Here is a 12,702-nt window from a genome sequence, read left to right on the forward strand (position 1 = left end):
GTTCTGACATCTAAGAGTAGAATTACATATTAAACACCACCAGCTACTATACAATCATCTCCATAATCCACGAAAAACATCTGCACAGGCCACATCTGTCTGTCAGTCACAGGCCCCGCCCCCTTGTTTGCCCACTGAGCGATTCATCTTTAATGACCAATGAATTTTAAAGGAAAGTGGAAACACCTCCCCCCACGAGAGTTTAGTCCCAGATTAGCGCCATTTTAAAGACAAACAGAGGATTAAAGAGAGAGAGAGAGAGAGAGAGAGAGAGAGAGTTTTATAGCGGCTTGTTGATGGAAAGTGAAACAGTTTTGATCTCCATTAAACTCCGCCCCCTTTTGATTCTATTTGTTTTCTCTCATTCCCTTTCTTTTTTTCTCTCAATCTTGTTCTTTCCATCTCTCTGTTTCCCTTTCTTTTTCTTTCTTTTCTCTTTATTCCCTTTTTCATTTTTTTCTTTCTCTTGCTTTTCCCTCACTCATTCTTTTTCTTTCTTTCTTCTCTCATTCACTTTCCCTTTTTTCTTTCATTCCTCTTTTTCCCTTTCTTAAATTATGAGATTAATTTACGAGGGAGACAGAGTGAGGGAGAGAGAGAGAGAGAGAGAGAGAGAGAGAGAACGAGAGAGAATGAGGGAGAGAGAGAGAGAATGTGTGTGTGGGGGGGGGGACTGAGGGTAGAAAAAGAAGAAAAGAGAGAGAAAAAAGAAAAGTCTGTTTCTCTCTCGTGCGCTAATCAGATGAGTGTGTGCGTGTGTGTGTGACCCCGCCCTGCTGCGGCTGCGCAGAGTTAATGAAATTAAACCCCTCCCCCTCTAAACTAATTACAGCCGCAATCTGCCACGCGCGCTGCTCCCGAGCCACAGCTCAATTAACCACAATGCATTTCTGCTCCTGTATTCTCTGGGAGCAGAGCAGAGAGGGGGTCAGGTTTGTTTGGGGGAGAGGGAGGGCCGAGGGGGCTTTTATTTTCCTCTCTGTTCTCATTTTAAGGAGAGAATCAAGCTGTAAGTTTCTGGTAAAAACCTGCTGCCTCGGCGCCAAGGAAAACAAAATCACGTGACCTTATGCTCATGCGCTGTTGCTCCCACAGCCATAGCATTAAAGGTGAGGTTCACGATTTTAATCAAAAACACTATTTTATAAAATTAAGATGATGTTTCCACACCATTCGCTGCTCTCCAGTCTCCAGTTGGTTTGCGCTAGAAACAGGTCTAATGTGTTTATGAAGTGTCTGTAAACAGCTAGAAAAACAAAGTGTCTCGGTCCGGTAGTAGTTTAGACGACGGAGAGACTCCAAATGAAAAGCATGAAAAGAGATGAGGATGTTGCTCTATTCCTGCTCCATAGGGGGGTAACACTGACTTATTTTTGAGTTTACAGTAACATTACTTAAGGTGGCACTGACTCTACTTTTGGGAGGGCACTAACTTCATGAAAGTAAACACAGAGGGAAAGTGCTAAAAAACTAAGCAGCTCGAGTTACACATGAGTTTCTGTGGGAATTCAAACAGTGAATAAACACTTACAGATAATTACACTTCATCCACCAACAAGATACAGTCACTTCTTACTCCAACACACCATTCCACCTTAAAAAATGCAGATAGAACAGTGATTCCCTGCAATCACAGATATTGACACAATTTTAGGTAGACAATATTTCTTTGTTTTACAATAAATATGAATGTTCTTAAAACATTTCTTTAATTGCATTATTTACCTTTTCATATTTTATACAGTTTATGTAAGGTGCTGTACAAATCAATTATATATAAGTGTGTGAGAAAATAAGAGAGAGAGAAACAGAAAGGGGGAACAGAGAGAAAGAGAGAAAGAGTGGAACAGAGAGGGAGAGAGACAGAGGAAAAGGGGAACAGAGAGAGAGAGAAAGGACAGAGAGAGAGCGAGAGAGAGAGAGACAGGAAGAGGGGGTACAGAGAGAGAGAGCGAGGGAGACTCCTCAGTGGAAATGAAGGTCTCTGTGGGTGTGAGAGTGTAAGTGGATTTCTCTCTCTCTAAGAGGCTGAGTGATACTCTGGCAGTAACTTATCCGCCCTCTCCACCTTAAATCCACTTCAGCATGTCATCAGATATTCCTCTTTCTGTCTGTCTCGCCTCTCTCCGTCTCTATAGCGACTCCCTCTCATCCCTCCGTCATTATCGTCTCTCCTCCGTCTGCCCAGAGTGTAGCGTTCAGGTCCCAGCTGAGCAGCTGCACATAAGCCTAAGGTCAAGACACTCAGAGACGGAACTGGAGCAGGGGACTACAAACTTATATACACCCTCACTCACTCACTCATACACACACATATATACTCACATTCACTCACTCATACACACACTCATATATACTCACATTCACTCACTCATACACACACTCATATATACTCACATTCACTCACTCATACACACACTCATATATACTCACATTCACTCACTCATACACACACTCATATATACTCACATTCACTCACTCATACACACACTCATATATACTCACATTCACTCACTCATACACACACTCATATATACTCACATTCACTCACTCATACACACACTCATATATACTCACATTCACGCACTCATACACACACTCATATATACTCACATTCACTCACTCATACACACACTCATATATACTCACATTCACTCACTCACACACACACTCATATATACTCACATTCACTCACTCATACACACACTCATATATACTCACATTCACGCACTCATACACACACTCATATATACTCACATTCACTCACTCATACACACACTCATATATACTCACATTCACTCACTCATACACACACTCATATATACTCACATTCACTCACTCATACACACACTCATGTATACTCACAATCACTCACTCATACACACACTCATGTATACTCACATTCACTCACTCATACACACACTCATATATACTCACATTCACTCACTCATACACACACTCATGTATACTCACATTCACTCACTCATACACACACTCATATATACTCACAATCACTCACTCATACACACACTCATGTATACTCACATTCACTCACTCATACACACACTCATATATACTCACATTCACTCACTCATACACACACTCATATATACTCACATTCACTCACTCATACACACACTCATATATACTCACATTCACTCACTCATACACACACTCATATATACTCACATTCACTCACTCATACACACACTCATATATACTCACATTCACGCACTCATACACACACTCATATATACTCACATTCACTCACTCATACACACACTCATATATACTCACATTCACGCACTCATACACACACTCATATATACTCACATTCACGCACTCATACACACACTCATATATACTCACATTCACGCACTCATACACACACTCATATATACTCACATTCACTCACTCATACACACTCATATATACTCACATTCACTCACTCACACACACACTCATATATACTCACATTCACTCACTCACACACACACTCATATATACTCCCACATTCACTCAGTCATACACACACACACACACATATATATATATATATATACATATACTCACATATTCACTCACTCATTTATTGTCATACACACTCATATATAGTCTCATTCACTCACTCATACACACTCTCATATATACTCACTTATTCACTCACTGTCATATTCATTCATTCATTCATTATTTGTAACCGCTTACACACACTCATATACTCACATATTCACTTATGTGACTTATCTACAGGTGTGAGTGGGTGACAGGATGTGTGTGTGAATCTGTCCACAGGTGTGTGTGTGTGTGACTGCATGAGTTGGAGAATCTGTCCAAAGGTGTGAGACTGGGTGAGTGTGTTTAACTGTACACAGGTGTGTGTGTGTGTGTGTGTGTGAGAGAGAGAGAGAGAGACTGGGTGAGTGTGTGGAACTGTCCACAGGTTTAAGTGATTTATAAGTGATGGGAATCTCTCTCTCATTGTTTGTGTGTGTGTGTGTGTGTGTGTATCTGGGGGGTCCCAGTGGTCAGTAGAGAGGGAGGGTCCCACATGCCGCTGGTTTTGCGATGCTAATTCACTCCCTGCTGGACGAGGCTCTACATGTGTATGAAGGGATGCTGAGAAACAGAGGAATGTCCTTCTTTTCATCCTTCTTCTGTTCCTCCCTTCATCCCCACCCCATACTCACACATTCCCTGACAAATTTCCACAGCTTGTCTCTTTTTAGAGGACGACACATTCCACATCAAACCCAGCTTTAATTAAATTCTACAAAAAACGTCACACAGCGACACAGCCGTCTATTGACTACTGACTTTACTGAAGATTTGTGGAATTTGTGAGTCATTTATCGGCTCAGTTTCTCTTCGACACTTTCACTCACAGAAAAATAGAAATACATTAAGAGTGCAAGCAGCTTTTTCACTTTAAACAGAACCTAAAAGACAGTGAAAATATATCTGTGGCCATTTTATATCAGTAATACACCTCTGTTAGTGATACTGAGAGTGTGTGTGTGTGTGTGTGTGTATGAGAATGTGTTCACAATCACATCAGCCAATACATTAAAATGACCTTGTTTCTTCACTCATTATCCACTTCATCAAAACATAAATAATAGAGATTTAATATTCCTGACTGATTTTGTTTATTTATTTAATATTTGCATTTTCTTTGGTTCTTATGTATAAACACACCATAAAAAATGGAAGTAAATTTGAAGTGGAAATATGTCACTGGATGTATAATATGTACAATAAACCACGACCCTGAAAAAAGATGAAGATGATATGTAAAATAAAGTAATATATAATAATAAAAGAATGTATAATAAATAACAAAAGCAGAAGTGATAGGACAGTTTCCCCACCCTCACTAAATACACCCCTCCATCACTGTCCATTCTCTCAGCTCCACTGACCACGCAGGAGCACTCTGTAGATCTACAATTACAGACTGTAGTCCAGCTGTTGCTCTGCATACTTTTTAAAACCTCCTGTCCATCAGCGCTCAGGACCCCCACAGAGCAGGTGTGATGTGGTGGTGGATCATTCTCAGCGCTGCAGTGACACATGTCGATAGTGTTGTTGCCCTTGTACGAGTGGATCAGACACAGCAGCTGCTGCTGGAGTTTTTGAGAAGTGTTTCCTGTGTCACTGATGAAGGACTAGAGGACGAGCGACACACACTGTGCAGCGACAGATGAGCTACTGTCTCTGACTTTACATCTACAAGGTGGACCAACGAGGGAGGAGTGTCTCAGAGTGGACAGAGAGTGGACACAGGCTAACAAAGTATGCAGAGCTACAGATGGCATCTGTAACTAGAGCTACAGAGTGAACTGGAATGGACTGGTGTGTTTATGAAGGTGAAATCTTAATACGTTTGCCTTATTTAATATACATCCTGGTAATATTTCCATTTCAAATAGAAGATACACCATGTTTTAAAATGTATTTATAAATTTGAAGCAAAAAAAAAAAGCAGCCAGGAATATTACACATTACATTTTGTATTTTTTTTCAGTATGACACAGGAATTAGTGACTAACTGTAGCTGTAAACAATGTATTACACTTAATTCTATGGAAGCCCATTTCTTTTCGCCACATAAAATAATAATAAAAACAGGCACCAATTTTTTTTCCATTAATGTATAAGTCGCTATCTCAATGGTTCAAGATACTTTCTCATTATTTTGACACTATCCCAATATACTGACTTAGTATCTCAAAATACTGAGACAGCAACTTACGTATTAATGAAAAAACGCTTCTTTTTATTACTATTTTTGTGGCAGAGACAAGCGTCAGTATAATTCTGCTCAGGTTAAATACAAAACTGTGAATAGTATTTTTAACAGCAATACTATTTTCAATATTTTGAGATGACACCATATCAATAACAAACATTAAAAATGTTGGCCCTTATTAAAATAGTATATTTTCTAAGCCAACATCAGTAAAGCTGGCTTTTCCTTCCTCGTTTCTTATTCATAACTCTTCATATATATAGACAACTATATTCTATCTGTACCCTGTGTGTCCAAACGTGTGGCCACCTCTTATTATGAATTAATTCAGCTTCTTTTACATGCACCTTTAGAGAAGCAGCTGCACATCACCATGTGTGGGCTAGAAGGCTGACAAGCCTTTAACAAAAACATAACTAGCCAATGCAATTACCATACTGTATTTTCTTTCTAGCTAACACTATGTTTATAATGAAAGCTGCTCAGATAGTTAGATATCTAATCGCCGGGTGACTGCTGAGCGTTCAGTGGGTGCTCAGTGAGTGTTTAATGGGCAAAGATCACGTCCTCAGGGTTTAGTGGCAGGCGGATGTCCAGCTTTTGAGTCTTGCTGTCCTCACCCACCAGCTCCAGACGCAGGGTGGGGGTCACGCCCTCGGCCTCTGCCTCCTCCACCCCCAACTCTCCGTCCACCATGAGCCGGAGGGTGCAGCCTTTGGGCAGCAGCTCTTGCTCGTACGCTGCGGCCAACTGGTTCACCACCCGACGCTCCACCTAAACACAGACACGGCTCACAGCTTTAGCGCCTCACTAGCGTCTTAAGAAATAAATGCTTCCTAAATGTTTAACAAACATATTTTTCTTAAGTTTATATTTAAGGTAAATGTTAAGATAAACAGTTATGTTTTATGTTTAATGTTTTATTTTTGAAGAACAATTCATGATTTTTTTTCCCTAAATATTTTCTTAATTTTAGGAATTGCTCACAATTCTCTTAGAGTTGAGTAGAGTTCAGTTTAAAGAGGATAAAAACATATTTAAAAACACAGACCTTTAAAAAATAATTGATCTTAAAATTTTTCTTAAGAAAAAATTTAAGAACAAATCAGAGCATCCATTTTTTTCCCAGATTTTTAAAGAATAACCATCTTAAATTTTATACGATGTAGATAAAAATCACAATAACGAATAACTTCTTAAGACACTTTTGTGAATCAATAAACACATTAATATCATCTAACGTTGTTTTAAATTTTTTTGGACGTTAAAAAAAATTGTGGAGCACAAGAGCCCATAGAGCCAGGACCTCAGGAGAGGTGGAGGACTGTCAGAATGTTAGCCATCACACTTATTAGCCTCATGCTAAACATGGACAACATTCCTACCCTCCTCTAAAAGTTACATAGTGCAGTTTCTGCAGTGCTGAGCATGGAGTAGCAATGATAGAGTCTCTTTTCTCCCCAATTACAGTTCAGTGGTGCCTCACAATGATTTTGAAGCTGGAATTCTAGGTAAAAAATACTACCTAGAGTTGCTTTAAGAGCATGTCCTAACATTTTTACACAAATAATGTGCTTTTTCTTTTTTATATAAATTCTGAAAGTCGCTTATCCTTGCAGTACGACTTGCAGAGGTAAACAATGTATGGACCAAAGTTTAAGGCTGTCTTAGAACTTCCTGATACTGTTCTTTGGAGACATCCAGACCTACCCTCCGCCAGAAGTTACATAGTTCAATTTCTGCAGTGCTGAGATTGGAGCAGCAATGACAGAGGCTCTTTTCTCCCTATTATAGCTCAGTGGAGTCTTACAGTGATTTTGAAGCTGTAATTCTAAGGTAAAAATACTACCTAGTGTTGCTTTAAAAGCTTTTGCGGATGTTCAGACTATGAGGCGAATATTCAGAGCAGCTTTTTAATAGTGCATACTGTTTTTAAAAAATATTATCACTTCACAAAATATTATCATTATTTGTGAAGTAAAACATCCAGCAAATGTCAAAAAATGTCCAGTTTAACACACACCATGATGCATTGTCCACCACCATACTTCTCCTGTCTAAAAGCCAATAAGACTCAATAGGCGGTGTGACTCAATAACAACCCCATTATTGTTTCCTAAACGCTGATCTTTCCTGAGCTCGTCCTCCTTCCTGACGTCCCGCTGAGTCTTTAGCGGTGTGTAGGGATGGCTGGAGAATGGCAGTATTGATCAGTGTATTGTTTATCGATGGCGGTATTGACGGCTATTGGCTGTACCTCGTGTTTGATGGAGCGTGCTCCGTAGTGGAGGTTGTAGCCGCGAGCCAGCAGCTCCAGTACCGGACCCTCCCACAGCAAAGTGATGTTGTGCCTCTGCTTCGCCTGGGGGCAAAAAGAAGAGGGGGAAGGGGTAGTGAAGGAAGATAAAGAAAGAAAAGAAGCAGAAGGAGGAGGGGGGTTGTTTAAGTGAGACAAGACAAGAGACTGCAATCAAAATGTGAGTGACACAGTTATTTACCTGAAACAAAAAGAAAATATTTATATTGTTCCATCCAGTTACCGCTGTGCTTTTGCACGTATCGTCTCTGTCCAAATTAAACCATGTATTCTCCAAAACTACATTTACAGGAGATGGAAAAATCCCTCTTAAATTTCAATAGGAGTCAATGTAATTGATGAGTTCTACACTCGTTTAAACTTGGTGCTTAAAGTGGGTCATGGATTTGGGCGTGGAATTAATTCCCAGGCCATAAACATCAGTTCTTTAACACTCGTACGAAAAAAAAAAACCCTCCAACAAAACAAATGCCAATAAGATATGAATATTTCTCTGAATATGAGCTTAATGCAAATCATATATTTTAGGGTTTACTTACTCTTTAAATGCGGATTTGTTTTCCACATCAAAATTTTATATGATATTGAGATGCAAATAAATATGAACTTGGACATTATAAAAGTGTTTTTCAAAAGACTGAATAATACACATTTTGGCACGAGAGAGAACACACACACACACACACACTCCGAGGCGTGTGTTTGTGCCTGCAGGGCTAGCCTGACAGAAATGGAGTTTTATTAATATTTAAATATTTATGAATGGCCCACATGTTAACCTCCCTAACACGATTATGGTCGTCGAGCTGTTATTGATTCCCTGTGTGTGTGTGTGTGTGTGTGTGTGTGTGTCTGTGTCAACAGCATCAAGAAAAATGGCTGTGTGCAAAAAGTGCAGATTAACACACTGTTTAACTATCATTTTCTCTCTCTCTCGATTTCACACACACACACACACACACACACACACACACACACACACACACAAAAGAAGCCAAAAGCATACAAGTAAACAGTGATTAAGAAGTGAAACAATCCACAGGTAATTACCCTGAGGCCTCTATAACTAAACATGAATCCCACTCTCTCAGTGGTCACTGCGTCCATCCTTTGCCTTTAATAAAGCGTCTGCTCTTTCCTGGACACTTGCTCTCAGGTGTAAAAGAAATTTGCAACCACACCTCCAAAGTTCAGTCTTAGAAGTTGGTTGCTTCTCATGAAACCACAAATCCATCTGAAGTCTCTCCTGTTTCTCAGAGATGAAAGCTTTCGCTGCTCTTTATGACTCCAGGTCTGCTCAGTTGTTAAAGGGGGCATATTTCTAAAACAATCCCTTATTTATATATGTTCACATTAAACGTTTTAATGTGGAGCCCACCAACGCACACACTGTGAACGAGACCAACCAGTTGGTTTTCTGTACGCTGTCTAATTCGGAAAACCTGGGATAAAACAAGGCGTCAAGTGCAGAGTCTTTAGAATTGCCACGCCCCCTCATCTGTCTGTCCAATCACAGCGCTGGACCAGTGTTTATGTGACAACACAAAGACGAGGTCAAACGCAGCTTAACAGACACAACAAACGCGGAGAGATGAGAGTGCAGAGTAAAATGAAGAAAACCAAGCGAAAACGGCTAAAAACCAGGGCTTCTGCTCTTTAGTCCTCACTGCTGTGCTCTTGGGGTCGGGGTGAACAGCGTGAAGCTCATTGTCATTTAAAAGAACAGGCACAGAAAGCGTAGGTTTGATGATTGTTGTGGTATTTTGTCCAAAGGAGGTCTCGGACAGTCTTAGAACTGTGCTGCAATAGCACCTGACGGCACCTACACTCCAGAGGCTGGTAGCACTGTGTGCAGTCGGGGCCATCCTCTGACCAGTGGAACTAGAGATGACTAATAATAAGGTTTACATTTACATTACATTTTAATAACATTTGAGGGTGAACCAAATAAATAAATAAATAAATAAAGCTGTATTTGAACAAGAGGGCAACTGTTCTATCCGAGGGCACAAATTCAGATCAGAATTCAGCCTGGAATTATTACAAATCTAAAATGTCAAAGTTGAAAAAACCTTATTAAACTTTTACTGTGTTCCTTCAACAGCCGTAATGTAAATAAGTCATGAGTTACGTTCACAAGTTGGGTTACATCAACATCTCTGAATTCTGAAATAACCTGCCAACTATGAACAGGTCCCCTTCCCACTTTAGGAGCTGTGAGGTTTGTGTACCTTCTTGGCCCAGTAGTTGAGCTCCTTGCTGACCAGCTGAATGAGCTCTGAGTGGCAGAAAGGAAGGAAGTAAACAATCTCATTTATTCGTCCCAGAAACTCATCCCGTCTGAAATGGGCCTGAGGAAATAAAGAATAAAAACAAAAAAAAACAAATGTGCATCAATCGCTGGAAGATGTCCAATAAGATTCAAATCTACTACAGTGAACTGACTAGAGACTGAAACCAACAAGTTTGCAAAGAGACTACTTCGGCTGGGGTGCTGTTTTTCAAAAATGTAAATCTGACTCCCCGTTTCCTCCTGCTGTGTCCTCACAGCGAACACGAGATTTCAGATCTAAATTAAAATGAGTTAATAACTCTAAACGTCAAGTGATATCAATAAAGACACAGGGCATTAAAGTCTCTACAGGACTCTGCAGATTCCGTGGGTAAAAGTTTGCAAGATGTGCAAAATATACAGTTAATTATTTGCTGAATTAATGATACTGGAAATCAAGGAAATAATTCCAGGAGAATGGTCAGAAAATGTTTTAACTTTTTAATAAAACTGTGTGTTGGGAAGCACAGGGTCACAGAGCCACCCCTCCCCCCCGGACCCCGAAGAACTCTTAACCCTTTTCCACCAAAGTGGGTCCAGTTCGGTTCCTGTTAGCGGGCCTAATTTGGAACCGTGCGGCGCGTTTCCACAAACATATATTGGTTCTGAACTGGAACAAAAGAATTGCAGGTTCTTAAGTGATGGCGTTTGTAGGCGAGTTGAGATAAAGAAGCTCCAGAAAGAGCTCAGAGCCTCAAATAAAGCGATATGGAAAAGTGGAGCTGGACGAGTGATTTAAAGAGTGTTGTAGAAATAAATAAAAATAAATAAAAATAGGAAAGTGCTCCATCTGTGTGTGTTTCTGGATCATTTCCACATGTGTATCACATCTCACTTATTCTTCACATATTTCAACCTGGAGGAAGAGGGAGGCCTTGCCCTTAAGCGAGGAGATGCTTAGCACTCTGAAACATGAACATGCGATTTCAACTCGTCAGAGATGAGTAATGAACTTGAACCAGCTTTCACAGGAAGAAAAAGTGCAGTAGATCTACATTATCGCCACCAAAGGTACAAACAGTGTAAACGTACGTGTAAAGGTACAACAGTGATGTTAAAATCCAGTTGTGTTCACTAAAGAGGTTTGAGTTTTGAGTTCCTCGGGGTCCGCAGGGTGGAGTGGATCAGTGTTAGCACAAGGAGACCAGTGTTTCCCCACTGTGAGAAAACCACGCTCTCAGACTGTGACTGACCCTGGGGCAATGTGACTACAACCCTCTACCTTCAGAATGGGCTGAATAACGTCTTCCTTAAACTTCTTGGAGATGGTGATTTTCTCACTCTGCTGAACGTCATCTGCAATCAGACAAACAACAATGATAACACTTTCAAATACAATTTATATTTAACCTACTAACGGTACATCAGGCGTATTCAAACTGTGAGGAGGTAAATAATTATAAAATAATTAAAAATAATTAACTACTGTCATACATTGTTTTTCTGATATTTTCTGTTTTCAGATGTTAAGAATATATTTAGTAATTGCTTTAAATTATTTTATATGTTAGTTTCCAGTTTTCACTTGACAGTTATTGGTAGGGTAATAATAGGGTAATAATAGAAAATAAATTAATCAGTATTACTGCACTGTGTTAGAGGTAATAACCCTAATATTACACGACTAGTTACAGGTGCAGTAAGTGAAACATTTGTTATTAAGAACTAAAAAACATAATTTATGGGGACATACAATTTATTGCTATTTTATTACCCACCAATTACTGATTTATAAAGTGCTAGTATATTATATTTCTATCCAATTATAATATATAAATTATACAGAAACAACAGAGTTATTCAGTATCTATTTGAATTTGATAATTAATGACTATGACTTTTCCTGTATCTATTACAAATTATTTAGTAATTATTGCTAATTTACAGCAACAACTATCACTATGTACAATAAAGAATGGATTACTCAATAATTCTTGAACAAATGCTGTTTTACCCAGATTTTCAGCCAGTCGGCAGCGGCTCTGCTCTTGAGCTTCCTGTCTGAGCTGCAGGCCATGATGGGCAATTTCTTCACTCGCAACATTGGAGGTCATGATGAAGATGGCGTCCTTACACTCGATGGTCTTCCCTTTACCGTCGGTCAGACGACCCTGTGGAACGGATACGTCAGTGAAGAATCAGAAACACACCTCATTTTATTCTCAGTTACACTTTGAGATTCTGTGTTAGTTTCAGACAAATAGTGAACACAGGTCTGGCACACGAGCCCAGAGTCTGATGTATGCTTGTAAATGCGCTTCTCTTACTCAGGCATAGGCCTTTCAAGCCGTGGGCACTTCC

General features: G+C 39.7%; 1 protein-coding gene across 3 annotated transcripts in view; it reads right to left on the reverse strand.

Moving 5' to 3' along the window:
* Window positions 1-4,258: 4,258 nt before the first annotated feature.
* clpb (ClpB family mitochondrial disaggregase) overlaps window positions 4,259-12,702 on the reverse strand; it is a 52,050-nt gene continuing 43,606 nt past the window's right edge. For all 3 annotated transcript variants that reach the window (XM_066666440.1, XM_066666455.1, XM_066666447.1), the window contains exons 13-17: window positions 12,356-12,512; window positions 11,624-11,697; window positions 10,301-10,420; window positions 8,010-8,114; window positions 4,259-6,526 (exon numbers count right to left, since the gene is read on the reverse strand). In XM_066666440.1, coding sequence (XP_066522537.1) covers window positions 6,299-6,526; window positions 8,010-8,114; window positions 10,301-10,420; window positions 11,624-11,697; window positions 12,356-12,512 — 684 coding nt within the window. In that variant the 3' untranslated portion in view covers window positions 4,259-6,298. The remainder of the gene's footprint in view (window positions 6,527-8,009; window positions 8,115-10,300; window positions 10,421-11,623; window positions 11,698-12,355; window positions 12,513-12,702) is intronic.

The sequence above is a fragment of the Hoplias malabaricus genome, chromosome 1 (genome assembly GCF_029633855.1).
Source record: "Hoplias malabaricus isolate fHopMal1 chromosome 1, fHopMal1.hap1, whole genome shotgun sequence".
NCBI classification, from domain to species: Eukaryota; Metazoa; Chordata; class Actinopteri; order Characiformes; family Erythrinidae; genus Hoplias; species Hoplias malabaricus.